The sequence below is a fragment of the Zootoca vivipara genome, chromosome 12, assembly GCF_963506605.1.
Source record: "Zootoca vivipara chromosome 12, rZooViv1.1, whole genome shotgun sequence".
NCBI classification, from domain to species: Eukaryota; Metazoa; Chordata; class Lepidosauria; order Squamata; family Lacertidae; genus Zootoca; species Zootoca vivipara.
This window is the reverse complement of record NC_083287.1, coordinates 20,920,724-20,948,636: the sequence shown is the minus strand read 5'-3', so window position 1 is coordinate 20,948,636 and position 27,913 is coordinate 20,920,724. Positions and strand designations below refer to the sequence as shown.

The 27,913-nt window shown below is 44.5% G+C and overlaps 1 protein-coding gene across 6 annotated transcripts in view; it reads left to right on the top strand.

Annotated features, from left to right (window-relative positions):
• Positions 1-27,913, top strand: part of PLCL2 (phospholipase C like 2) — a 110,599-nt gene that overhangs the window by 6,418 nt on the left and 76,268 nt on the right. Inside the window, exons 1-3 of one of the 6 annotated variants that reach the window (XM_035130400.2) lie at positions 20,864-21,141; positions 21,781-22,333; positions 22,453-23,049. In XM_035130400.2, coding sequence (XP_034986291.1) covers positions 22,729-23,049 — 321 coding nt within the window. In that variant the 5' untranslated portion in view covers positions 20,864-21,141; positions 21,781-22,333; positions 22,453-22,728. Of the gene's footprint in view, positions 1-20,860; positions 21,142-21,338; positions 21,360-21,381; positions 21,506-21,780; positions 22,334-22,452; positions 23,050-27,913 lie in introns of those variants that run through there. The other 5 variants (XM_060280687.1, XM_035130401.2, XM_060280686.1 and 2 more) reach the window with 5 other exon arrangements.

Genomic DNA, 27,913 nt, shown 5'->3' with positions numbered 1-27,913 from the left:
TCATACATAGCCATCTGGACTGTGAGTCCTGGAAGACCTGCCCCTTGTCTTGCTGGTCTTTTTGACATCTGGCTTGGGATGTCAGGGTTCTCGCTACAAAAGTTGAAGTTGTTGAACAGATTATTGGGCTGGGGTATGGTTTAGGGTGGAGCTTTCCAAACTTTTCATGTTGGTGACACACTTTTTAGACATGCATCATTTCGCGACACAGTAATTCAGTTTTGCCAGCAAACCAGAGATTAAACTAATCCCTTTCTGGCCCCGGGAGGAGCGTGGGAAGTGTTTGCGTGACACACCTACACACTGCAACCGACAAAGTAACGTGTCGCGACACACAGTTTGGAAAGCACTGGTTTAGAGGGTTGTGTTGCTGTTATTGATATTAGTTTTTTGTGATTATTTTTAGATATTATTTATGTGGAAGTTGTTCAGTTTGGTTGTGTACTTTTTGATGTGTTCTATTATTTATGACTACTTTTGCTGTGTTTGTAATTAATTCATTTTCATGTTGTAAGCCACCACGAGCATGGTTTTAACTATAGAAAGGCGGCATGGAAATAAAATCATGGCGATAAAACAGGAAAGCGGATAGCTAGAGCGATTTTGGCCTTCAATGGAAAGTCTGAACTTTGAAGTCATCTTATTTTGCTTGTTATATTGTATCGTATTGCACTGTTTTAATTAGGGTTTTGTAGTAATTTTGGATTATGTGGAATGCTTTATCCGAGTGGATGTGGTAACCGAGTAATTTCGTTGTTCCCGCAAGGGGACAATGACAATAAAGATTACCTTACCTTACCTTACCTTATCATCTTAAAGTTGTGCCTCAATTTCCAGTTGTGAAAATGTATTTTGAAAGTTGTTACTGTGCTGCTTCTCTCACATCTGGTTAAACATTCTTGATATTTACTGAATTTTCTGCTCTGCAAGGGCTCCAACTGTCTATGTTTTAAACAAAAGAATTCTCCTCTCTTTCAATATTGACTCAACAAACATAGCTACGCTTAGGGTCTCCTCAAGTATTTGGGTTCTTGCATGGTCAGCGCGTAATGGATTGATCTCAAGGATCAGAGATTGGGACAAGCAGTTAGTACTACTCGGCCAGGTGTAATCAAACAGAACATCTGAATAGCAGGGAATATAACATTGGCACTGAGCCAAAGAGAAAGAACAGGAAAACAGGGAATTGAAGTTCCAGTAACAGCCCTAATGAGGATCTCTGAAAAGAACTAGATGGAAATTGATAGAAGAGCCATCATATCCTACTGTGCTAAAGAAAGAGCTGATGTTTCTTTTTGCTAAATGACAGAATTACATTACCGACAGACTCCACTAGTACAAACAGTCTCTATTAGTACAGCATACCCGTGTTTCTCCTAAAATAAGACATCGACTTATATTTATTTTACTCAAGAAAATAAGCCTATGGCTTATTTTCGGGGGATGTCTTTTTTTTTAATTATTACCGGTAAGTACCGGATGGTTCTGGGCGCCTGCCTCCTTCTGCCGCGGCCGACGTTGCTGCTGCTGGGTCCTGCTGGCTCGGGGTGCGTGGTGCTGCCAGGTGCCGACCCGGCAGGCATCCTCCTCCTCCTGCTGGCTCCCGGAGGCTCAGGGTGCTCCGCGCGGCACTGCTGGGCACTTTGTCGGTGCTTCAGCAGCAGGGTCCCGCTGGCTCGGGCCACTCGGTGGTCTCGCTCCGCGCGGCGCCGACCTGACTAGCTGCTGCTGAAGCGCCAACAAAGCTCACAGCAGCGCGTGCCGCGTGGAGCCCCGACCAGCGGGACCCAGCTGAAGTGCCAACAAAGCGCCCAGCAGTGCCCGAGTCGCAGCAGGAGGAGGAGGATTCAAAGTGCTACAGAGCACTGCTGGGTCCCGCTGGGTCGGGGCGCTCCGCGTGGTGGTGCTGGTCACTTTGTCGGCGCTTCAGCGGGGCGCGCTGCTGGGTCCCACTGGCTCGGGGCTCCACTCGGCGCGTGCTGCTGGGTGTTGTGGCAGGGCTGCAGCAGTGGCAGAATCCGGTTCCGGGCCCCAACCCGACAGGCCTCTTCCTCTTCCTTGGCGCCCTCCAGAACTGCACCTAGCATTACGGCTTATTTTGGGGTATGTCTTATATTTTGTCAACGCATGAAAATCCTGCCATGGCTTATTTTATAGGTACGTCTTATTTTATGAGAAACATGGTAGGTGGGGAAATAATCATGCACGTTCATATTTACATTGTGAGCATCTGTATCATGCTAGATGCATGATTTCAAACAGATTCATGCCCCCAGTTGACCTGAGCCAATATTATTGCTCTTATTGTGTGTGACTTTCAGATTAAGTTCTTTGTTCGCCCAGTGATTCTTATTTATAATTTGAGCCTTTGCCTATAGGTTTGTTAGGTTGGTTTTGCAATTCCTTCACTTTCGTTTATACAAAGTTCACGCTCTCTTGAAGCATTTGATGGAAAGACTAGAAACATCTGAACACAGGCAACTTCTATCTGTGGCAAATCAACAGCGTTAAATACTACCAAGCGATTTGATCACATTTTCTGTAACACCGAGAGCCGTTACACAACATTTGACTTATTACAAGCAATTTAAGAAGAAATGTTTCTCGTCATCACACATGAAAAAAAAGCTCACCCATACAATGCGCTTCAGTACCTCCACTGTCGGGTAACACGCAAGTTTATATTGGATTTTCTTTCCTTATGAGATTTTCCACAAATCAGGAGAATTCTAATTTACCAGTGGGAAAGTGAGGACTGCCACTTGGATCAGGAGAATGTTATGTGGACACTGCAAAAACAAATAATTTGTGATAAAAGCAGTTTCAAACCCACATTAAGCTCCACTGTAGATGAGCCCTATGAATCTTGGAACAGGCACATACAATACTGGCTGTAAACTATATGGAGGTGAAACTATATTGAAATACAGCTATTGGAAACCACAGGCTAGTTATACTGGGAGGCAGGAATCATTTGAACACTGATGATCTAGCCTGTGCTCCTGGCGTTTCCTGGCTGTCTCTCTGTTATTTTTGGCAGCATCATTCATGACTAATCTTCCTACTGGTGCTCCTGAATCTTTTTCTAATGTGCAGAAGGAACGAGATTTTTGGAAGAGCATGAAAGAGACATCTTAAAAAATAATGCAATATCTATTTTTGTATTGTTACGGAATGCAGCTCAGCTGTATCTTCTAAAATCTTCCTCACATTGTTCATGGAAGGCTTCCCAACATCTATGCTAGAGAGGATCTTGTGTGAGCTCCAGCGGAGGAGAGATTGCCGCACATACACCCTGGATGATTGCCTGCATCTGTGCATTGATGCTCCCTTTCAAATAGTATATTAATAAACCAATGGTACAGTCATCTCTATTCAGAGAGTTTACCAAAGTAGCAATATTAGTACCTGTATAGTTCATTGGAGAGTATTTCCACAACCAATAACAATCATGGGTGCTATTTTCATATAACCACAGAAGAGTACTACTACTTTACATAATTTCCAACATGGAAATGATTGGCTTTGAATGTGCTCAGCAGAGCAGCATGTGCACAAAGGGTGAGGGGGATGGGGGGGGCAAAAACAGAAGCCTATTCACAACCATAAATCTTGCATTTAAGAGTTGAGGGGGATCAATAAGATAATAGTGCTGAAAACGCAGATATTTGTCATCCAAGTGCCTCTGGGCTGTATTGATGACCCTGCTTAAAATTGTGAGCAATGATACATTGCTGTTCTGCTGATTTTCATATATTTCCAGTGCACAGTTCAGATAACATATTACAGATGCCTCAAATTAGCATTGGCCTGTGCAAAGAGCAAGTTGTTACATAAGCGGGAAAATGTCCTTTCTTATATAAATTTACTGTCATTTTTACCTCGCTGGAGATAAAAAATACATTTGGTTTTTTTTCTTTTCTTGACTCCTTTAATCTTGGCAGCATAGAATGCCAATTCCTTGACTCCAAATAGCTGCTTCCAGAGTTTCCTCCAGAGAAAATATTAGCTGCATGAGATGCCTAGTGAACCACATCTGTATTCTGGGCAGCGGAATAAAATGAATAAAAAACAGAGTAAAAGAAGCTACTATTGTATACATATGTGTTGCAAGAGCATCATGTGTAGCTCAGTGGTGCCTGCAAAAGGTTCCTGCTTCGGTCCCTGGCACTGACTGAAACCCTAGAGAACAGCCCTCAGTCAGTATAGACAATAGGACTAGATTAATCAACAGCCCGATTTGATAAAAAAGCAGCTTCCTGTGATCATCACTCCCCTTTCCCTCTCTCAAACATATTCTGGAATCGGCTACCAGAGGAGCAAGAAGAAGTGTTGCTGGCAGACAGTCTGCTAGACTCACATATCCCTGGGAATTGTGTATAAAGCTGTGGGAAGGGAAGGGGGGATAGAGAAATGAGGCCGAAGGAACAAGCTGCTGGGGAGGAGTTTTTGCAGAGTGAAAAATACCATCATGGCTGCTGGAATAGGAAAAGTTTCAACAGTGGTGATGGCAAGGTTCAGGAAGGAGATGTTTGGTGTAGTCTTATCCATATGTACTCTGAAGTACCGTAGTTTATTCCCAAGTTCAATGGGATATACGTCGGATTGCAGCCTTAGTTGCATCAATTGTCATCTTGTGGCTCTTAAACGTGGGAACTTGAGATGTCATATAGTCCCTTTTATCATTTTTGATTGTACAAAAATGTAGTTGTGCTTGCACTGCAAAAGGACCCAAGCCCCGCCAAACACAATTTTCATTAGCACTGAGGCTTGTAGAATGAACAGCAGACAATGTCGTCCTATTACTTAGTACATTTCACCCTCAAGTGGAATAGCTGTCCTTCCCTTTGTAATATGTTCAGATTTTGCTAGGCTGATGACTAAGGAGTACATATCACCTTGAAATCCTTTAATAATATTCCTTGGCTGAGGTAAGTTAGTATGCACGATGCCTGGCTCCTGGATCCAGCAAGGGCTAAAATCTAATGGAGCATTCAGTTGTTGAACTAGCCAGGCTTCTCGGTGAGTTAATGGGCCTAAGCATGGCTTTGTGCCAGAGGGCAATGGGCAGGTCCTGCTTCCCTCACTTGACTGTTAGTTAGGAGGACAATGGCTAAAATTATGTGAGCTGGGCTAGAAGCAGGCAGAAAGCCAGAGAGTGAGAGCCATGCTTGATTTCTGCTTGAATCCAAGGCTGTGAGATGGGAGAAGCAAGACCTTCTTCTGGGGGGTATTAATGCTGTAAGTCCTCCCCCCGCCATCATAGTCTCAGGTTGTATCTGTATATGTGCAAGTAAACCATATAGCATAAAAACCACAATCTCCGCTGTCCCTCATTCCAAGGAAACTGAATCTTGGGAAAGTGCCTGGAACACCTGGAGATCTCACACTGCTCATAGATTGGGCAATTTGGATTAACCATTTATTCTGCGCAAGGTGCACTCCAGGAGAGAAACAAATTCAAAACAAAATAGATGACTACATACAACGTAGTTGTGTGCCGATCTTCATTACCATGTGTAGGAACACTGTCTTATACTGTGTGAGTCCCTTCGTCCATCTAGCTCAGTATTGTCCACAGTGACTAGTAGCAACTCCCCAGGATTTCAGATGGGGGACATTCCAAGCCCTACTTGGAGATGAGAGAGATTCAACCAGGAACCTTCTGCATGCAAAGCAATATTATACCATTGAGCTAGAGCCCTTCCATTGTAGTTTGAGAAGTCCTGGTATGGGGGAAAAATCATAATAATTATGACTGATAGCAAAAGAATACCTGCACACAGTGCTTTTTTTCCTGGGGGGGACACAGGGGTACGCATACCCCTAAACATTTTGTGAATCTAAGTTTGGCCTCATTGAGGGGCAGTATTTCAATATGTGTGGGAAAATGAGAGTACGCCTAAACATTTTTTTTGAAGGAAAAAAAAGCACTGCTTGCACTTATGATTAGGGTTTCAGTGGTAACAAACAAAGTATTTATTTGGAGTTTGGTTATTTACCATTACAAGATATTTTTCTGTTTTTCTTTTTGAGTATTCCCAAGGATACTAATGCCCTTGATGAGGAACAAAAAATCTTACTGACATTGAAAAGTTCTACTGCCTTGGTAAGCAGCATGCTTTCAGTCCCCTTCTGTTGTGTACTTGAGACAACAGATAAATGTGTGACTACTGTACACTGTTTACAGCAGGCTTAGGAATATTTACAAAATATAAACAGAAAGACAAGGCCTGAGCTTCTGATCCCAAGGACACTGGGCTTCACAGGAGGACACACACCATCTGGCTAAAGAAAGTCCACACAATTCATTTATTCAGTGTTCTCCTTCCTTGGCTTCTCTGTTTTGGCTGATACATTTGAGTGCCATTAGGAGTGTGCAGTGCTCTGTATATTTGGGAAACGATTTTGTTGCACAGGAAATCATTAGTGCTTGTGTCTAAATCTCTTCTGTTAATAGTAGATCTTTTGCATTTCCTCTGTGTTCCTCTCAACATCTCATTGACTCATTATAGACATAATGTTTCTCAGTCTAGAATCTGAACCTACTCCTCCTTCCCCCTCTGGCTTGTGTGCTGCTTCTAACCTCACTTGCTGAAATTCCTCCTTTTCCCTTTCAGTGCTAACTCTGATGAGCATTACATATGCAATGAGTTGAAAACTCATGGTACTTAGCTTTAAATTGGAGCACTATCTGTGGTTAGCATTCAGGTTGAGGCATCAGCTGTTACCCATTAGTGCTGAAAAGGAGTGAGATGCTGATATCAGGGAGTGGCAGGGAGTGTGTGAACCTCAAGGGGAAATGGGGAAAGTTTGGGGAATCTTACCTGCACCAAGCCACTGATAAAAAGTACGGTAGGCGTCTTCCAACAGACCAGTGTCCTTTTCCTTCCTTCTGCTGTGCTCAAATTCCTCTCCAGTGGGCTTTATTTATTTCCATTCCCTATTCATGAATTTTATGCTCCCTGTGTATAAGACAGCCCCTTCCTCCTATTTGTCAGGCTGCCTTTTTATCCTCCACATATGTTCCAAAACCCTCTTATTTGAGGAGGCATCCACATAAACTGTTTTGGCCAGATTCAGTCACAGTTGTTACTCAAACAAATGAATGAACAAATGGCTGGTTGTAGATCTGCTGTTAAGATAGGGTTGCCATATTTCAAAAAGTGAAAATCCTCCCCAAAGTCTACACTTCCAACTTGAGTTGCCATACGTCCAGATTTCCCCAGACATTGCAGCGCTTTCTGCCTGGACACTGTTTCTGATGGCCGGATCCCAGCTATGTCTGGGAAATTTCGGACATATAGCGATCCAAGTTAAGATAGTCTGCAATATTTCTTGCTGTGTGCCAGATTTCTTGAGGAACACTGAATTTGCAGGCTTGCATTTGAAAAATAGCAGATTAATATACTTTTGAGCTGATCATATTGGAGCAAGTGGTAGTAAAGGGATCATTCTCCACAACATCTTTCCCAGATGTCAGTCTCTATAAAAATAAATGACAACCAGCATGTATATGAATAGGTCAAATAATGTACATTAGAAAGAATACTAAAGCTGTCTCCTGCCTCTGGCAAACCCAGTGTGGAGATGAGGGAAAATGTTCCCTCAACAATATTACAAATTATGGCCTATTTATTTTGCCCTATAGAACTCAATGGAATGTGGTTGTCGCTGTGGGTTAAACCACTGTGCTGCTTGGACTTGCCGATCGAAAGGTCGGCGGTTTGAATCTCCGTGACGGGGTGAGCTCCCGGTGCTCGGTCCCAAGCTCCTGCCAACCTAGCAGTTCGAAAGCACGCAGTGCAAGTACAGTGGTACCTCGCAAGACGAAATTAATTTGTTCCACGAGTCGTTTCGTGTTGCGATAATTTCATCTTGTGAAGCGCGGTTTCCCATAGGAATGCATTGAAATTTAATTCATGCGTTCCTATGGGGAAAAGAAAGCGCAAAAAAGGCACCAAATCACCCGCCACAGCTGGACATTTTTCAGGGGGAAGCAGGAGGAGGGCCAGGGAGAGGCTCCCTCCCTCCTTCCCCAGCAGCCGGACCCTTGAGCCCAACCAGACAGACAGCCCGTTTGCACGCAGGTAGGCAGGCAGGCTGCCTGGTTGGCCTCTCCACGCACAGGCTGCTTAAGGTGCGTGAGGGGGGATCCGTCTGCTGCGGAAGCTGGGCGATGGTGGCAGTGGAAGCACAAGGCGGGCGGGCTCCGGGCGAAGGCTGTGGTGGGCGAGGTGGGAAGGCTCCGGCCGATGGTGGCGGCGGAAGCGCGAGGCGGGCTGGCTCTTGGTCTGACTTTCTCCTCCTCGTGGCGCCCTGCTTCGTCTTGCGAAGTTTTCTATGGCATGGCCATAGAAAACTTCGTCTTGCGAGTCTGCCAAAAAATCGCAAAACATTTTCGTCTTGCGATTTTTTTGTGCCGCGAGGCGTTCGTCTAGCGAGGTACCACTGTAGATAAATATGTACTGCTCCGGTGGAAAGGTAAATGGTGGTTCCGTGCGCTGCTTTGGTTTTGCCAGAAGCAGCTTAGTCATGGTGGCCACATGACCCGGAAGAACTGTCTGTGGAAGTGGACAAACGCCAGCTCCCTCGGCCTGTAAAGCGAGATGAGCGCTGCAACCCCAGAGTCATTCGCGACTGGACTTAATTGTCAGGGGTATCTTTACCTTTATAGAACTCATTGAAGGCTATTTAAAACAAAGCTGATTCACAAGGCAGTATTGCACAAGGCTGAAGGTCTCTCTGGTTCTTGCCCAAGTGTTTCCTGACACACCCATTTTCAGGATAGGCCATAGTAGCAGAGCATCTAGTATCCATGACCAGCACCTGGTGTGGAGCCGATCCAGGAAGAGTTGGAACAAACCACAGTGAGGGAGAGGGCTCCTGTACTCAGTTCCTGCTTGTGGGTTTCCCCCATGGTTGGCTACTATGAGAACTGGATGCTGAACTTGATGGGTCATTGGGTTGATCCACCAGGCTGTCCTTATGTCCTTACATTCTCTTGGAGAACTTTAATTTCCACGAATTGTCTCAAAACAGACATTGGGCCAACTAGCCTATAGCTTTCTGCCCCCTCCCAGTTACTTTTAATGCTAATACTTTTAATGTCCTGTCTCCTTTTCTTTTCAGGAGGTATGTATCATATAATACTTCAGAAGCCATTAGACTAAAATAGAATTATGTAACTTGTATGCCACTTATCAGACTGATACCAATTCCTTTGTGATCCTTATCATTTACTCCCATTGGAGTATAGCGTGTCATCAGCTTTCAGACTGGCAAGATAATTGCTAACACCAGAATGGAGAAACTATACAACTGAAATGAATATGTGTCAGATTTCCATCTTCCTTTAGGAGGCTGGGCAAGAATAAACATGGAGATATTTGCTATAGATTTATCCATGAATGAGGAATTCCCAAAACAATTTTCTTTTTTAAGAACCACTGTGATAATTGTTTCAGATGATTGTTAACTTTTGTCTGGAGCAGATCAACTTATATTCAAATAGTGACACTGTATCTCCTGACCAAATGAAAATGGTATTTGAACCTGGGATGCAAGATATCAAGTTAGGACTCTTCCTTTGAACAATTTGCAAATAGGTTCAGTGTTTTCAGACATGTAAATTATAATGGCGATAATTTGTTTCATAAGGTTGCAACTGCAGAAATAATGAAATTGGGTTCCTTAGCCGAAGAACATGAAATAGTCATACAATATTAGGAGCTAGAGATCTAAACTCAGGCATAGGCAAACTCGGCCCTCCAGATGTTTTGGGACTACTCCTCCCATCATCCCTGACCACTGGTCCTGTTAGCTAGGGATGATGGGAGTTGTGACTTAGAGTTTAGTGACAACCATGCAAATAATGCTTTAAAGATGGAAGACCCATATGCAAAACAATGACTAGCCTATCAATGGTACTTTAATTCCTATAAAGGTTCCAGTATAGGAAGATGTGTGTAAGTCATGATGAGGTAAAGGTAAAGGGACCCCTGACGGACGACTCTGGGGTTGCGGCGCTCATCTCACTTTATTGGCCGAGGGAGCCGGCGTACAGCTTCCGGGTCATGTGGCCAGCATGACTAAGCCGCTTCTGGCGAACCAGAGCAGCGCATGGAAACGCCGTTTACCTTCCCGCCACAGCGGTACCTATTTATCTACTTGCAATTTGATGTGCTTTCAAACTGCTAGGTTGGCAGGAGCAGGGACCGAGCAATGGGAGCTCACCTTGTCGCGGGGATTCAAACTGCCGACCTGATCGGCAAGCCGTAGGCTCTGTGGTTTAACCCACAGTGCCACCCGCTGTATCTTCCTGCAAACTACCCAGCTCAACACCTTCTTGTCTATTTACAAATTCAGGGATAGGAAGCTCCATTTCCTGCCACCTTGTCCCCCCTCCAGTGTAGCTTTAGAACAAAACTTTCCAAACTGTGTGTTGTGACACAACACATTAGTTTGTCAGCTACGTTGTGTAGCTGCGTCACGTGAATGCTCCCCACGCTGCTTCTGGGGCTGGAAAGGAGTTAGTTTAATTTCCGGTTTGCTAGTAAAATTGAATTACTGTCTCGTGAAATGATGCATGTCTAAAAAGTGTGTCACCAACATTAAAAGTTTGGAAAGGTCTGATTTAGAGGATGGAGCTTTTCCACCAGCATCTCTAGGCAGAGCAACCTGTTCGGGGGGTTGGGGGGCAGGGAGATGGCAGTCTCATGCTACACCCTTCAGCTGCAGTCAGCTACATACTGTTTAGAACCACACCATTGTGTGCCATATTACCTTGGGGTTTCCTGCAGCCATACTACATTCCCACAGTATGCGGGCGGCGCTGTGGTCTAAAACCACTGAGCCCCTTGGGCTTGCCGATTGGAAGGTCGGTGGTTTGAATCTGCACGATGGGGTGAGCTCCCATTGCTCTGTCCCAGCTCCTGCCATCCTAGCAGTTCAAACACACCAGTGCAAGTAGATAAATAGGTACCGCTGCAGTGGGAAGGTAAACAGCGTTTCCGTCACAGTGTTCTGTTGCGCCAGAAGTGGTTTAGTCATGCTGGCCACATGTCCTAGAAAGCTCTCTGTGGACGCACACCAGCTCCCTTAGCCTGAAGCGAGATGAGCACCACACCCCATAGTCGCCTTTGACTGGAATTAACTGTCCAGGGGTTATTTACCGCTACCTTTTCTCACAGTACCCTAGTCTGTCCACAACACAGTTTGCCACAGAATAAATGAAATACAAAACTGAAAAATGTAGGCTTATAGCACAGAACTGGGTAGCAGCAAATATATATACAGGTATACACACACACACACACACACACACACACACACACACACACACACCCCTACACACATATACATATATGTATGTATGTATATATATTGCTGTTAAAACATGCATGAAAATAAAATTCTACTTCAACCTTACAAAATTTTTGGACATACATAAATATAAGGACAAAATTTCTAAAATACAATGATTATTAAAACAACAATAGAATGTCTTAATGCCAAGCTAATGTGACATATGAAAGTTCCTATGGATATGATTGGTGTATTTCCTAAAAATAATTTTTCATTCGACTAAGTTTTTTTACTTTAGTAAGAACTTTATATTAACTATTGCATGTCAGCTTCACCTTATTTATGTAGATCAGCTGAATGACTAACTTCTGGTGATAACACAATGTGCTATTCTGTACTTGCTTTTCAGCACAGATGTTACTTTTTGTTTGTTGTGTGAGCTTGATATTAAGCCATCATTCTATATTAAGTTCATAATTATTGCATTTTAGAAATTCCATCCATGTTTTATGTGTGTCCACACTTGTAAGGTGAAAGCTGAATTTTATTTTGCACACATTTTAGTAGCAATTCATATGTATTTGCTCCTAGCCAATTTTGTGCTTTAAGTTTACTGCGTGTTGCCAGCTAGTCTTGCCTTGTGCTGTTCTCTCTCCCCCCCCCCCCATTTTGAGCAAAATAAGATTCCAAGAGCAAGCAGAATGAGTTCTATACCTGGGGAGTCCCTTCAAAACACAAGACTTTAAATCAGGGGTGACTAACCGGCTGCCCTTCAGATGTTCATGGACAACAACTCATATCACCCTGATCATGGGCCATGCTGCATGGGGCTGATAGGAATTGGAGTCCTATAATGCCAGAAGGGTCACAGCTCTTCCATCCCTGTTTCAAAAGTAGACAAACCCCTGATTTTGCCTTCAGGTTAGCACTGTATGTATGAAGTTTTAAAGCAAATCTAATTATTGCAGGGATCTATCCCATGACTTTATGGATGCTTGCCTTTGCACTGTGTAACCTAGGCAATTGCTCAGATTTAATCTTCAGAGGGTCTGAAGATAATTTCTGGTATATAGCTTCAAAGTCTGATACATAACTTATAATTTATTAACATTTATGTGAAGAAGAAAATTACTTTCTCAATTTCTCGCTCTCAACTGTGAGTACAGTATGTGTGTGCTTATATGTATATGTATATATATATTATATATATTCCTTGTGACTTTGCTGGTCTTCTCAGAGATTTCAAACAGAGAATGAGACAAAAATCTGTACCTATTAATAAGTCAATCTAGAACAGATTTGTTATCCTCATCTTTTCAGGAAAATATATGTGTTTCAGTTTAAGTGCATGTGACTCAGAGTTGATTCTCTGGGGTGGGGTTTTTTTTATTACTTCCGCTCAACAAAATAAGCAGGAAGTTAATTTATAGCCATCACCATCACAAGTACAAATATGCAGAATCCTAACATTTGATGATGATTATGATAAGGCTGTACACGGACTGTATGGCAAATGCATCCTGTTTATGATTGGATATTGTGGCCAGGGATGGAGAAAGGGGGGTGCGGGCCACCCCGGGTGTCACCACTGAGGGGGTGACAAAATGCCGGGTGGCACCCACCGCGGGGCCTGCAGCGCACCCGAGCCACACATCTCTCCTGGGAAAGGTGCAGTGGCTTGGGTGTGCAGGCTCCACGCTGCCCAAATGGTCTGACCGCTGCCTCCCCCCCCCCAGCTGTAGGGTGGCTAAGTGGGAGGAGGCAGGCAGACTCTGGAGGTCCCCGGCATGCCCCGCCCCTATGGGAGGCTCACTATGGGTGCGCTGCTCCAGGTGCCCGAGCGGCTTCCTCCGCCGCTGATTGTGGCACTAGACAACCATTGTGGCTCCTGAGTTCTGATGCTAGACACAAGACTTCAAGATTTGGTTTGGACATCAATTCAGTGCTTTGAAAAAAAACCCATCTCAGTCAGGAACACTTTGTAGGGCGGGCTGATTTGCCTTAGGGTCTGCCCAAGTTTGCTTTGCTTTCCTTTTGACAAAAGTGGATGAAATTTGCAGGCATGCTACCCTTCTGGAATAAATAAAGCCTGCCAAATTACAGGCAAATAGGTTTGTGTGTGTGTGTGTGTGTGTGTGTGTGTGTGTATGTGTGTGTCTTCTAAAGTTCAAATTTCTTTCTTTTCCTAAAGGGGAATTTTTAGAATTTATTTTGGGGTGGAATTGGGTGACATTTACAAGCAAGATTGAATTCTGTTTTCCTCTAGCGCTTGTGGGCAATTAGTCTAAAATTGAAAACTTGAGATATGTGCCCCAGGGCAATAAGCCCGCCAAACATGGGCGTAGGCAGGGGGGCAGGAGGAGGCAGCTGCCCCCCCTAGAAGCAAAAAATTATTGTATTTTACAGACCATAACCAGCACTTTTCCCCTCCAAAAACTGAAGTGGAAAGGGCTTTGCTTTAGCAAGAGCAGCTCTCCACTTGCTGGGGGGGGGGAACACAGCTGTAACAAAAACACATCAAATAAATAAAGCAAAGTGGCTACTGGTACTTAAGCAGTTAAGACAATGGAGCAGAAAATCCCTTCAGGCAAGGTTTGATAGCTGACCAATTCACCCTATTGTTCTTCAGTGGTAGTTGTTAATGAGCATTCAGGGATCGCATTAAGAGTTCTATTGGCGATTTAATGAGGGTGCATTGACTAAGGTGGCTCTGCAAGGCTAAAAGGAAATGAATAAGAAAGGGGGGGCTGTAGTTTTTGATAGACACAGTGATTTTTATAAAAAGCAGAGGTGTTCCAGTCTGCCCCTCCTCCTGCATCTGTATACTGTAAATCAGGGGTGGCCACCTCCCAAGAGACTCTGATCTACTCACAGAGTTAAAAACTGGGAGTGATCTACCCCCTTTTGGGGGGTTCAGGTCAAAGCTGTTGAGTTTTTTTAAGGAAGGGAAGCCCTGTTTTTTTGAGTTTAGGTCAAACTTGTTGAGCTTCTTTTAGGAGGAAGGGAGGCCCATTTTTGTTTAGGGCTTCAGGTCATAGTTCAGCTTTTTTTAGGGAGGAGGAAAATTTTGGGTGAGCTTTTTTTAGGGGTGCCAGTGATCTAGCAGTGATCTACCACAGACATCCAGTGATCTACTGGTAGATCACAATCTACCTGTTGGACGTGCCTGCTGTAAATCAAGCAGAGAGAAAGCTGCTTGCAAGGCTCCTGTACAGGCGTACCAGTATCTTCCTCTTGCTGCAGAGTTCCAGCATCACAGCTGAGTTATCCCTCTCTCTATTTCTTCCTTCCTTCCCTCCCTCTTCCGTCCTTAATAAAATACGGGGGGGCAGATAAGCCCCACATAGAAAGCCCATCAACATGGGGGGGGGTGACTCTTTAAAATACAGTATTTACCAGTAATTGGGGGGCGGGCGGCACCTAGGCCTCTGAGAGTTGGCTGCTATGCCTAGGACAATTCAAGAAAGCAGATTGATGCATATGCTATGGTAATATATCAATAGAATCATGGAATTGTAGTCGGAAGGGACCACAAGGGTCATCTAGTCCAACCCCCTGCAATGCAGGATCTTTTTCCCAAGGTGGGGCTTGAACCCACGACATGGTTGAAATATTATGCTGATATGCAGCAACACCTCGGAGCTGTCATGACTGCGGCCGTGCCTTCCCTCGCCCTCGTCCGCCCTGCCACCCCCTCTCGCCTGCCCGACCCTCCCGTCCTCTTACTGCAGAGTTCCAGCATCACAGCATCACCCAGAGGCACCCACAAATATGAGTTATCCCTCTCTCTATTTCTTCCTTCCTTCCCTCTTCCATCCTTAATAAAATACGGGGGGGGGGGGCAGAAAAGCCCCACATAGAAAGCCCATCAACATGGGTTTTTTTTTTGACTCTTTAAAATACAGTACAGTCGTACCTCGGGTTGCGAACACCTCGGGTTACGAACAACCCGGGTTACGAACTTCGCAAACCCGGAAGTATTTTCGTCGTGCGCGCGTGCGCAGAAGCGCTGCATACCTTTGCGCATGCGCAAAGCGCAAAAATAGCTGAAATAGCGCTTTGCGCATGCGCAAAGCGGCGGTTCGGGCCCTTTTCGGGTTACAAACTTTTCGGGTTACGAACTGCGACCCGGAACGGATCGCGTTCGTAACCCGAGGTACCACTGTATTTACCAGTAATTGGGGGGGGGTAGATGCACCTAGGCCTCTAGGAGTTGGCTGCTATGCCTAGGAGTAGGACAATTCAAGAAAGCAGAATGATGCATATGCTATGGCTATATATCAATAGAATCATAGAATTGTAGTCGGAAGGGACCACAAGGGTCATCTAGTCCAACCCCCTGCAATGCAGGAATTTTTTCCTAAGGTGGGGATTGAACCCACAACATGGTTGAAATATGCTGATATGCAGCAACGCCTTGGAGCCGTCGTGTCTGCGGCCGTGCCTTGCCTCGCCCTCGCCCGCCCTGCACCCCCTCTCGCCTGCCCGACCCTCCCGTCCTCTCCAGCCAAGCAGGGTAGCCGCTGATGCTGCCAGCCCCAGAAGCACAAGGTGGCTGCTGCCGCTGCCGCCGCCACGATATCATCAGGCCAGCTGCCCCTGTAGCCCCGCCCACGTTCCCACTTCGGGGGCCCGCCCCTGAACGACCATGGCTTGCCCCCCCCTAGTTTTGATCCTGGCTACGCCCCTGCCGCCAAACTGTAGAGAAATAGTTCCAAAGGCTATCATTACCTTTAAAGTTGGTTGAAGAAAAGAATTTAAAGGATTTGCTTTCTGGTAAACCCATTCACTCTGATTATAACTTGTCAGCTCTCGCTTTGCCCTCTCCCTGTACTGATGTTTAATGTCCTTTCCCCCCATCACCCTACTCTGGTGTTTTCCTTATATGATAAGATCAGAGCTCCCAGTTTCACTTTTAGCAGACACTTTGCAGCAGTTTTTTTTTTAATGTTTGGATTGCTGAGGCACCACAAGGTGCTCCAGGAGTCCCTGCGTTGACTCATGCCCCCTCACACAGGTTCTGCTTTGTCTCTGAGAAATCCAGAGTCCCTCTGAGGCAGTCCACTATGGCTTGAGAGTCTAGATTTGTGCAATCCCAGACAAAACGGGTTTAATAAACCAGCTCAATTGCAAATTGTAGTTTGTGAAGATTGCTCGTTTCAATGATCCATAGTCAAGATTAACCATAGTTTAGGGCCTGGAAGTAAAGCTAAGCTGCAGTCCATTGAAAAGGAAGTACAGTAAATGATTCTGATCTCCTCAGAACAACTGTGCCAGAGGAGGTAGGGGAGGGGAGAAGCAGCATGAATTCAAGGCTCAGGCATTAACACTAAATCTCATCACAATTACAACATGTCCTTGCTTCCCAAACTTATTTCATTGATGCTTGTTGGCACCGCAGATTCATTAAGCATTTTTCAGAGAGATTTATAGCTAGACATCTTTTGCCATGAACAACTGCTGCATAGGATAATCTCTTTATGGCCAGCATGCTTTAGGAGCATTCTGCCAAATTTTAATGTTAATGCTGCAGCTCTTACAATATCTGTTATCATGCTATACTGTACTGATGCAGAAGTCAAATTTTGTTATCAGTCTGATCATCAGTGGCAAGGAGATGGTTCTGTACTTGCATTTTAAGTGGCAAAATGGCTGAAATCATTACTTGTGTTCACTGCTCTGCTGGAGAGGCTACATGACAAAGAATTCTAATAACTTGGGGTTCCTGCAGCTTTTAAATTCAGAATTTTAATTTGAGGCTAATGAGGGAGAGACGGTTTGTCCAGAAGGCTTTGTAGATCTAAAGATGTTACTGTAAATCCATACTTAATTTCAGCCTGCCGTTTAATTTAATTTGTGAAGCAACACAAAAAAATCCAGTCCAATCTGTGCATTTAACACTAGAAATTTAGGCATAGGTTATCTATTTCTTGATGATTGCATTGATCCCTAATTTCTTGATGATTGCATTGATCCCTATTTTGAACCAATAAGCAAAATCCACCAGGAAGCCAGGAAGGCAAGGCTAGGATGGGCCAGAATAACAGTAGCAAGGCTCTCTCTATGGGACAAGAGAAACCAGTATCATAATTAAGGTGGCAATATCAGGTTTTACTTTGCCCATTTCCTTTCCTCCCTCTGTTTTGCTGCTGTGGTAGACTAGCAAAGTGAGTCCTAACCCAAGCCAAGGACTTACCTCCCTTTCTGGACACAGCTCACAGACACGCCATCAAATAGTAGCCATGCTGCTGAATCTTGTGCATGTTCCATCAGACATCAAGCCAACTGAATTCATTGTAGACTTGCTTAAATTGAGGTAGATAGACTTGTAACCTTGGAACGTTAGTGTACACTGTAATGTATGGTGGAATGTGCCTAGTGACTATTTTAATACATTGGTATCCACCAACAAAGGATTTTTAATTGTACAGTGTTTTTCTAAATGGAGAAATAGGAAACAGAAACATACTGAATCAGAGGACTGACATGGCTGAGCATCAATGCCATTAAGACAATATTTGTCTTCTAATATTTTGTCTCCCTAGTTTTCACTCCTGATTCTTGCTGTCTCTCAGCAGTAGGAGCACAGCTTGTTCTTTCTGTTCTTCAGTTATCTTGCCGATGTCCTCTATTCTACTCATCTAAAATGACTGTTACTAAGTTTACAGCTATCTTTCTTTCCAAACAAAATCTATTTTCTATCCTATTCCTTGTCAACTTGTCTTCTGTCTTTTAAATGATTGATATTTTATCTCTCAGCTTCTTTTCACTGTACAGTACTGGGATATCTGCATTGGTCTAAGTTATGGGACTGGATATGGTGAAAACTGCACATTTGATAGCTACAGTATATGCACATAGCATACCTTAGCTTCATGCTGCTCTACGAGTGAACACAACCAACAAGCCCCATTTGAAGGTAAAGTGGAGGCTGTGCAGTTTGAATGAATATTTGTTCAGGGGGGAGGGGGGAGGGCAAGGTACCTGCTTTTTCCAATAACACCCCTTGTGTTGCCAGTTGTAATCTCTGTGTTGGTCCCCCCCCCATTTGCTCAAAAAGTTAATGCATCAGAGCAGAGCATAGCTATACAAAATTCCTTTTTTGAGAAGTGGTTTCCTTTCATTTCTCACATCAGTGAAGGTCTCTTGGGAGTTTTAACCTCCATCATCTCAATTATTATTTTGGAAAGATACTTGTCTTATAAAGCAAATTATAACATAATAGCCCCAAAGACTTACAGTAATTATTTCATTTGTACAGTATTTATTATAGACTTACTTATTCATGTTTGCTTTTGTTATTTGTTTTGTCATTTTGCAATACATGTACGTCAGTGATTTTTTTTTTAAATGTCCTTTGAAAAGCCTTGCTTCTGCTTTCTGTTCTGCATTTTCTCTCCTATAGGCAATGACACAGCCCATCTCTTATACTGACCCCCTGTGGATTTCTGTGTCACTTTCAAACTAGTATCTGTCTGTTCCAGACCTCTTTTCTTCACCCCGCTTTTATCCTTTATTGCTTCTGCCTTGTAGTACATTCAGAAATGGTTATATGCTTGTTTACTCAGAAGGAAATTAATGAGTAATCCTATGCTATTACTCAGAAGGACATTCCACTGTATTTGGTGGGGTTTACACCCTAGTAAGTGTATTTAGGATGCAGTCCTTCTTTTCCTTCTTCAACTGTGCTAAAACTTATCTATCAAGTTATTCCATTCCTCTTTTAAACACTCCCACAATATCTGTTTTCTTTTGCAAAGTGTTTTCCGGGCCATGACAGATTTTTTGGTTCTGCCATGTGCTGTTAAAATTGCAGTTGCTTTATCAAACTGTCTAATCTCTCTTTCAACTTTATCTTCCATGATGTCACTTAATGTATTTACTCAAATTCATTTAGCACAGTCTCATTTAATGCAGATTCATTCATTGCTCCTTAACCAACTTTGATATGCTTAATGTACTGTAGATTATCAAGGTCAGTGGTTCCCAATTGGTGGTCCATGGACCCCAGGGGGGTCTTCATAGCCCGCTCAGGGGGTCCGTGGCACCATTCACATAACTAAAACTACCATAGGGATACCAAAGTTTTCAAAAGTAGAGGGTCCATGGCTTGGCTTTTGAAAAACAGGGGGTCCACAGTCGTTAGCTAATTGGGAACCAATGATCTAGGTAGCAAAAGAAAGTGAGTGAAGCGGAGGTGTTTCCTTTCCCAAACCCTTTTGGTGTGTGTTTGTGTTAAAGTTAGTGAGTAAACAGCAAGAGGGTAGTAGCTATAGCACAGGGGTCAGCAACGTTTTTCAGTTGTGGGCTGGTCCACCGTCCCTCAGACCATGTGGTGGGCGTGGGCCAGACTATATTTTGGAGAGAAAAAAATAATGAACGAATTCCTATGCCCCACAAATAACCCTGAGATGCATTTTAAATAAAAGGACACATTCTACTCATGTAAAAACACACTGATTCCCGGACTATCTGCGGGTCGGATTGAGAAGGCGATCGGGCCGCATCCGGCCCCCGGGCCTTAGGTTGTCTACCCCTGCTATAGCACATCAATTAAAACAAAAGTGAAAGAGTGAACTCTTGTGTGACTGTTACGCTGCCTGTTTTCACAGGATCCCTTTTGCATTTTTGTGCACCATGCAGAAGGCTGGAAAAATAATTTATTATTAATTTAATTATATAATTTACCTGAAATGCCAGTATGCTTGTATAAGGGCAGGCTTTGTGGTCAGTAAGTGGTTTGTAGACTTCACATCAAGAATGTGCTCTGGGCTGTCATGATGTGGTTGGTGTATGGAAAGCATGTGTAAAAAACACATATATCATTGCTTTTATATCAGCACACTTATTCTGTTGTTTTTGTTTTGTCTGCTCTCTGCCTCTTTTTGGAAGCGTCATCTATATGTCCTTGAGCATACAGCATGTACACACATCCATTTCAATTTGATTTACACTTTGGAAGCCATTAATGGACAGGAAAAGGATTGATTGTCCAGGAATGTGACTCTAACCCAATCCAGATGGTCCGATGGGTTAACCACTGAAAGTCCTGAGGGCATTTTTACAAGTGAAGCCGAGAATGCATTTTAGTCTGGAATGTATCACTTCTTCTGCGCATTATTAACGCAGGAGAGAGCCAGTTTTAAATGGAACGCATGTTCTAGCCAAACGAGGCTTTAGATTCAATTGCAGAAGCGAAAAATGAAAACAAAACAATTAAACACATTTGTGAAAGTGCCATGCCACACGCGGTTTTTCGCATTAAGGTAAAAGGTGCAGTTTTAAAAAACAAAATAAAATGAGAGACCAAGGAAAATAGCCCTGGAAGAGGGCAGGAGAGGAAGGTGTGTTGAAAAGCAAAAAGCATGAAAGGAATATGAAGGAAGAACACTTTAGGCTGACCTCCTTCGCCATTAAAACAACCCCAAGCAACTGGTTATTGGGGGGGGGGGTTAAAAAGGAAGGGGTGGTCTGTGAAGGCAAAGCGCCAGGTCACCCCGAGTGGGCAACATTTGCCTGACAGATTGCTTTCTCCCTCCCTCCGCTCCACTGTAGTGTGTTGGGCTTGCCGGAGGGGGTGCTGCTGGGCGGCTGCCCAATCTGAGCGGTGCTCGTCCGCCTGATTGACAACTGGGTCGGGCCCAGCCGGCACCGGTGCAAGATACACACAGGCAATTAGACGGAGGCGGGGGCTGCTTTCGCGGGGCTTTTCCCTGCCCTCCCACAGGCAGGGGCGCTCCGGCGTCACGCTCGCAGCTGCCCCTTCACCTCAGGCAGCCCGGGAGGGAAGCCGCGGCAGCCGCCGCCGCCGCCCGCCACCCTTTCTCCCAACGGGTGAGGCAAGAGACGATGTGGGGGGAAAGCACAGCCCGGCAGCCACATGAATCAGTCTCTCGGCGCGTATCCGGCTTCAGGCAGAGGCGGCGACCATAGCGGGGAAGCGGGAAGGGAGGGGACGCCTGCTCTGACTGCGGCCACGCCGAGAGGAGCAGCAGCTGCCGCGGCGGCGGCGGCGGCGGCGGCGACTGCTCTGTCACCTTGCCGCGGAGGAGGTGTGCGCATTCTTTGGACGGGGAGAGAGAGCTGTTGGAAAGATTGCGGGAGAGAAAGGAAGGCGAGGCGGGAAAAGTGACAGCTGGCCGAAACAGCGCCTGTGCGCGAGGAAGGGCAGTTTGGGGGACCCTGCGCGCGCGTGTGTGTAAGTGAGGGCGCGAGCGAGCGAGAGGTGCTGCCCTGCAGCCCAGAAATGGGGGAAGGGGGCCGGGCGCGCGCGCGCGCTCTTGCTTGCCTTGCCTGGTGGTGGGGAGGGGCAGGTTAAAAGTAGCGCGTAAAAATGCCGGGAGTGCGTAGGCACCCCTGGGTGCTGGAGGAAGAGGGGCGTGTATACATGTATATGTGTGTGTGCAAGGCGGCAAGGAAATCGTGCTCTCTGTGTGTGCTGACTTTCGCGCGCGCGTCCGTGTGTCTACACAGGTGAACGCTTCCGAGGCGCCACTGCAGTGCCCTCAGCTGCGTGTGCAGCCGGTAGGAGAGGACACAAAGAGGCGGGACGGTTCTCCGCCGAGGGAGGGAAAGAGGCGCTCCTTGGACCCCCCCCCCCCGAACACGCGGGAATTATAACGGCGAGCGGGAGGAGGACGATGCAGGCATCGATATTGTGAGGAAGTGACTGGCCGCGCGACTTCCTTCCAGAGGTTGCTCGCTCTCCTCCCCGCCTTCCAGATAGTGCACAAATAATCACCGCTGCTTTGAAGTCGCTTGTTGGTTTAGTAGTGGCGGCGGCGGCGGCAGCAGCAGCAGCTGCCGCCTTTTTTTTGCAAGGGTGCTGCGCCTCGCGCGCGCGCCCGTGCCTCTAGCTCCTTATTGGGGGGGGGGAGCTCTCTTGTCTCCTCCCCTCCCTCCTCCCTCGGGGAGAGCGCCTTTGTTGTGTTTCGGGGAGGACTCTTTATCCTTCACCTCTCCGTTGTGTGTGTGTGTGTGTGTGTGTGTGTGTGGCGGTGCATCGCCGCCCCACCGGATGCATGCAGTACGTCGTATTTTTTTTTACAAAGTATGTTATTGTTTCGTGCGCCTCATTTGAGAGCTGATTGTCACGTTAACGTTTCACCCCCCCCCCCGCCTTCTCCCTCTTGTTTCCTCTCCCAGGTGCTGAAAAGCCACGGCTGGCGCTGGCGGAACCGGGATCTGGGCGATAGCTCAGTCGGTTTGCAACCTTTGCAGTTTGACCGACGGTCGGAGACGGGAGAGTTTTGCAATCCGCCTCTTTAGAGCCTTTGCATATATCGGGGAGGAGAAAGAAAGAAAGAAAAAGCGGAAGGAGGAGAAGCCCAATCATCATCATCGCCGAGCTGCTGCAGGAAGAAGAAGGAGGAGGAGAGAAGGGTCGTCGATATTGTTGCTCCTCTGGAACTGGCGAGGCTGATGGCGGAGTTTGACAGCAGAGGGGGTGGCACCAGCAGTGGGGGCATAGCCTCCTCCCCAAGCCCTGCACACGGGAAGGTGGCCTTCAAAGCAGGAGATGGGGAAGGTGGTGGTGGTGGTGGAGGAGGAGGAGGTGGTGGGGTTGCAAGAACCCACTTGGACAGTGCCGGCAACGGGGTCTCCAATGGGGACTGTGCTCTGATGGGCACCAGAGAAGAGACAGAGTCTACTCAGTCTGGGAGCCCTGCCACAGAGAGAGGATGTCCCATCCTGCAGCCAGATGGCAAACCTGGTCACCCCAAGAAAACAAGCATCATCAAGGTAAGAGGTCCTCTGCTATTTGGGGGGTGGGGGGTGGGAAAGGGGGTGATGGAACTGGGAATGCACAAATGCCAGGCTCCAGGTGAGCCAGCTCAGTTGTGTATGTAGCAGTAAATGTGTCTGCTGACTTGTGCAGGTGAAGGTGAACACACAGCTTTAAAGCAGGGAGAGGACACAACCTGGCCACTGAATTTTGATTATATGAGTGTGGAGCTTTGGTGTGTGTGTCTGTATAAAGAGGTAAAGTTGGGGGCATGTGGGGGGGGGAGAGAGAGAGAACTTGTGCTTCTGAAATGAAAGAGGGAAGGAAGGTACTACTGCCTAGTTAAGTACGGAATCAGCTTGCCATGCAGAGATTTCAGACTACGCAGGTTTTTGCTGATTCTGTGGGATGCTGGCTGCACCTGTGCAGAGCAATTTTGTACCCTGTTGACAGACACACAGCAAGTGATGCGAAAACCAAGGATAAATGACATGGGTGAGGGGGAAGAAAGATGAACGCCCTCCTAAAGGTGACAGCGCATCCATCAAGAGATTGTTTATGGCAGGTTATGCCTATACAGTGGTCTTAGCCTTTCTTAATTATTTTCTAGATATTATTGTCACATATCAAACAGGTATGGGGAGATAAGACAATGCTGGTAGGTGAATCTTGGATTCACACAATGAAGGATTCCTGGCTATAAGTCTTAATAGTTTTAAAGAAAACAGTTGGTTTATTATTATTTTTTAAAATGTGACAGTCATTTATCTTTGATCACTACAGGGCATAGGATTCCTAATAACTGAATGGCATATAACCCATACTGGTAATTTTAAACACAGATGAGCTGCATTAAAAGTTACATAAAATAATAGAGTTGCAATATGTATGAATACAGCAAGTCCATAGCCAATGATATCTCCTTGTTGAGAAGAGGTATTTTCAGTAGCATGTTGTAAAGTGAAATGTTTCTATAGTGAACACTCCATTAGCGGCAGATCTCACGTTGTGCAGCAAGCTGCAGGATCTTGATTTCAGAATCAAGGGGAGAACACGGACAGTCAGTGGTAGAGTGCATTTGACAGCCTTGCACCCACCCATCCTGTCAGAGAGAGGTGGTGCAGGTTTGTTAACCACTTGCAGCAGTGTGCCTGTGTGACAAACACCAGCAGCACAGTGGCAAACTTCTGTTGCTTCTTGTTTAGGTATAAATTCAATATTCATTTAGCCTGCCAAAATATCTTTTGAACCAAGCACAGAGTTAATTTATAACTCTGCAATTGTGTTCCCTGGTAGTCCAAACAATAATATAATTGCTGTATTACTGGAGTTTGTTAAATAGTGGTGGTTTTTTTTTTTTTTTTAGTTTCTGTAGCAAGCTTGTGTTTCGAAAGGGTAGGAATAAAAGAAACATTTTTTTCAAACCGTAGCTTGCTTTAAACCTAGGATTGGGATTCAGAATTTGGTAACTTGAAAGTGGACTTTGTCTTCCACACATCTATCACTTATGTGGTTCATCTACCTAACTATGGGTTAAAACTGTAGATTTGTTTCCTAATGTTTTTAGGATGACATTGCTTCACATTGCTGTAAACTGCTTTGGTATAGTGGTACTTTTCTTTTTATGATAAAGTGGTATATAAGTACATTTCAGGTAGGTAACCCTGTTGGTCTGCCATAGTCAAAACGAAATAAAAAAAAAATCCTTCAAGTAGCACCTTAGAGACCAACTAAGTTTGTCATTGGTATGAGCTTTTGTGTGCATGCACACGAAAGCTCATACCAATGACAAAACTTAGCTGGTCTCCAAGGTGCTACTGGAAGGAATTTTTTAATTTGGTATATAAGTATTTTTTGGAAATAAAGTTAGTTGCTTTCCTCACTATCTCTTTCGTATTATTACTCCCATTAGTGGTTCAACATGGTGTGAACTCAGAATATTACTTATTAACATGCCTTGGCTGATAATTATTTTGTATTGGATTGTCAGCCATATTTACAGCCACGTCTAATGTGTGTTTACTTGGAAGCAAGTCCTACCAAGTTCAGTGGGAACAGGAATTTCAAATGAACTAAGGTTTGGAATTTATTATTCAGAATTTGTTTATTGTTCAAGGTCACCTTAATAAATATGCAAAAAATTTAAAAGCCCTAGATGGGCAATTTTAAACATGCTATTGATTATGGATATCCATATTGAAGTTTATGCAAATACTTGCCCTGTAGACATGCAGCATAAGCAAATAATACAAGTTTCTTGTGTCAGCTGTTACTTTCCATTTAGTTGAACACAACTCTATTATTTTTTTTACAGTTGGCATTCTTTTGAAGTATATGGCTGCCAATACAAGAGTTTGGCAAAACACTTGTGTAGGTTAGTGGCACTAAAATAACTGCTTCCTATAGTATAATTTAAACATAATAAACGAGGATTCCTATTTATTGAAACTAATCTTTGTTTAATGGTGCTTCTACATGCCAAGTACATCTGGAGCTCCTGAGTTATATACTAAAAACTGATGTTGAAATGTAAGCGCAAATATAATAAATGCCTGTTTAGGCAAATAATATACTGTTGTTTAAGCAGTGCCCACCATACTGGTATTCTGAGCCTCTCGCCCCAGTGTAGTTTATTACATTTCTATGAACAGTGGCTAGGCTTGTTGAGAGCTGGAATAAACAATTTTAATCTTACAAAAAGTATGGGCCTGCAAAAAAATTACAGTGCTCTGCTTTGGTAGCAGGCTTTAGGATTTGGCTGTAGTGTCCCAGTTCCAGCTGAAGTTGCCGTTTTATTCATTGTGGAACCTGACCCTTGGTTCGTTGCTAGGCTTGGTTGCGTATGTAAAATCATAAGAACTGTCACCACTTTTTAGGGACCCTGTGCTGTGCTCAGGATTTGTACCATAGTAAGAGGATTTCTGCATTCAAAGGGCTGGCTTGTGTGCTACTTCTCTGTGGTAGACCGCTTCTGTGTTGCAATTTTACATGCCCCATCTGTAACCCTTAGAGTTGTTTTATCACGTGGGCACTCCTGATTGCAACAGGAGTTTTCAGTGCAGCACTTTATGAAACTAAATGGCAAATGGAACTTCATTTGGTCATTCTTATAATAGTGCTTTATCTGTGGTGGTGTGCATCTGGCTGAAGCTAACACAACCATTTAGGAGTAGGATGTTGCACGACGAGCTTCAACTCTGTTCTGTATATTGAAGTTTTATGCATATGTTACTGATAGTAACGATGTTATACAATATAGTTTGTTTAATTTGGAGTCCCTACTTTTGCTGTATACAAGTACTCTGCTTATATTTACATTATCACTTTTTAAAAGCTGGACAGTGAGCCTGGCTTGATGAATGCTGTTAGCGAAATTGGAAAGTCTTTTGCTTTCTCAACCTGTTACTGGCTTAGCCCTCCCTTCCTCCCACTTCCAGATGATTTTGGCAAGTAGGACAGCTTGCCTGCATAGCCTGCTGGATTGGTCAAGCACCACTTCTGCACAGAGACCCTGTGCATAGCAAACAATATTTCTAGCTCTCCATGCATTTTGGAAAAGCAGCAGCAAGAATATTTTCTCTATTCATGCTTTTCCCCTTCCGCCTACTTTAAGTTAGGGTATGTTCTCAATTTCTGCTGGAGATAAGTGCCACTTGGTAACATTTATAATGCAGTAACCTAGTAAAGCTTCACTTTCTCATTGTAACACCGTTCCTGCACGTTTTCATACGGAGTATTTTTTAAAACAAGCACTTAGGAAGGAGATGTATTTGCCATTAAAAATATAACAAAAATATTTGTTATATCCTTCCCCTTCCTCCAGGTTGCTTGAGGTAGCAGATGTGGTTCTCCTCTCTCTTTCCTCATACAGCAACAATCCTGTTAGGCTGAAAGGTTGTGGCTCTTTCAAGGTAGCTCAGTGAGCTTCATTGGGTGAGTTGGGATTCACAGCAGGGTCTCCCTCAACCTTAGTCTGAAACTCTTAACTATACTGCATTGACATTCTTGTTTTTACTCCAACCACAGAGTTAGAAATCATACTTGAATTGACATTTGATGGACAAATAGCGCATCTGAATGTACGTACCATTTACATGTGAGAATCCTAGAAGTGTAGAGTTGGAAGGGAACTAGATCATACATGACAGGTGGCCATCCAACCTCTGCTTAAAAACATCCAATGAATGAGTGTCCACCACCACCTCTTGTGGGAGTCTGCTCCACTGTTGGACAGTTAAAATAGAATTTGGTTAGCCGAAAGGAACAATACTAAGGACACTAAAAGTAGAAACTTCTGAAATGGAATAATGACATCTCTTTCACAGATTATTTAATCATATCTCATAGGTATGTATGTATGTTATGACTATAAAGCAGGAATAGGTTACCTGCCAGATGTTGTTGGACCACCAGATTCCTACATCTTTGACCATTGGGCATGCTCACTGGGCCTGTTGAAGGCTGGAGTAAGCAACACCTGTATGGGCACAGGTACCTCATCCCTGCTGTAAGGTAACATGTGTACTTAGGATTGCTTTCCCCCTTTTGTTATATGTACAGTACTAGGAAAGATAGACAAATTAGAAGTACCATTTTCTTTCTTTTCTTTCTTTATCCTAAAAAACACCTATGACAGCAGCTTCTATGGTCCAAGGCATAATGAACAGAGCACTCCAGAACTTGGGCTCCTTTTCCATATTGATCTGGGACTGGAGGTGGGGAGAAAGGAAAATGCCCGGAAGAAAATGACCAACAGTTTTTATTGCTAATAGTTGTTCTGTCCACTCTCAGCCCCAAATGCTTATAATAACTAGAACAACTTCATCAGCTGTTTGATATATAAAGAAAGTGCAAATAATTTATTGCAATGTGTCAAACTGG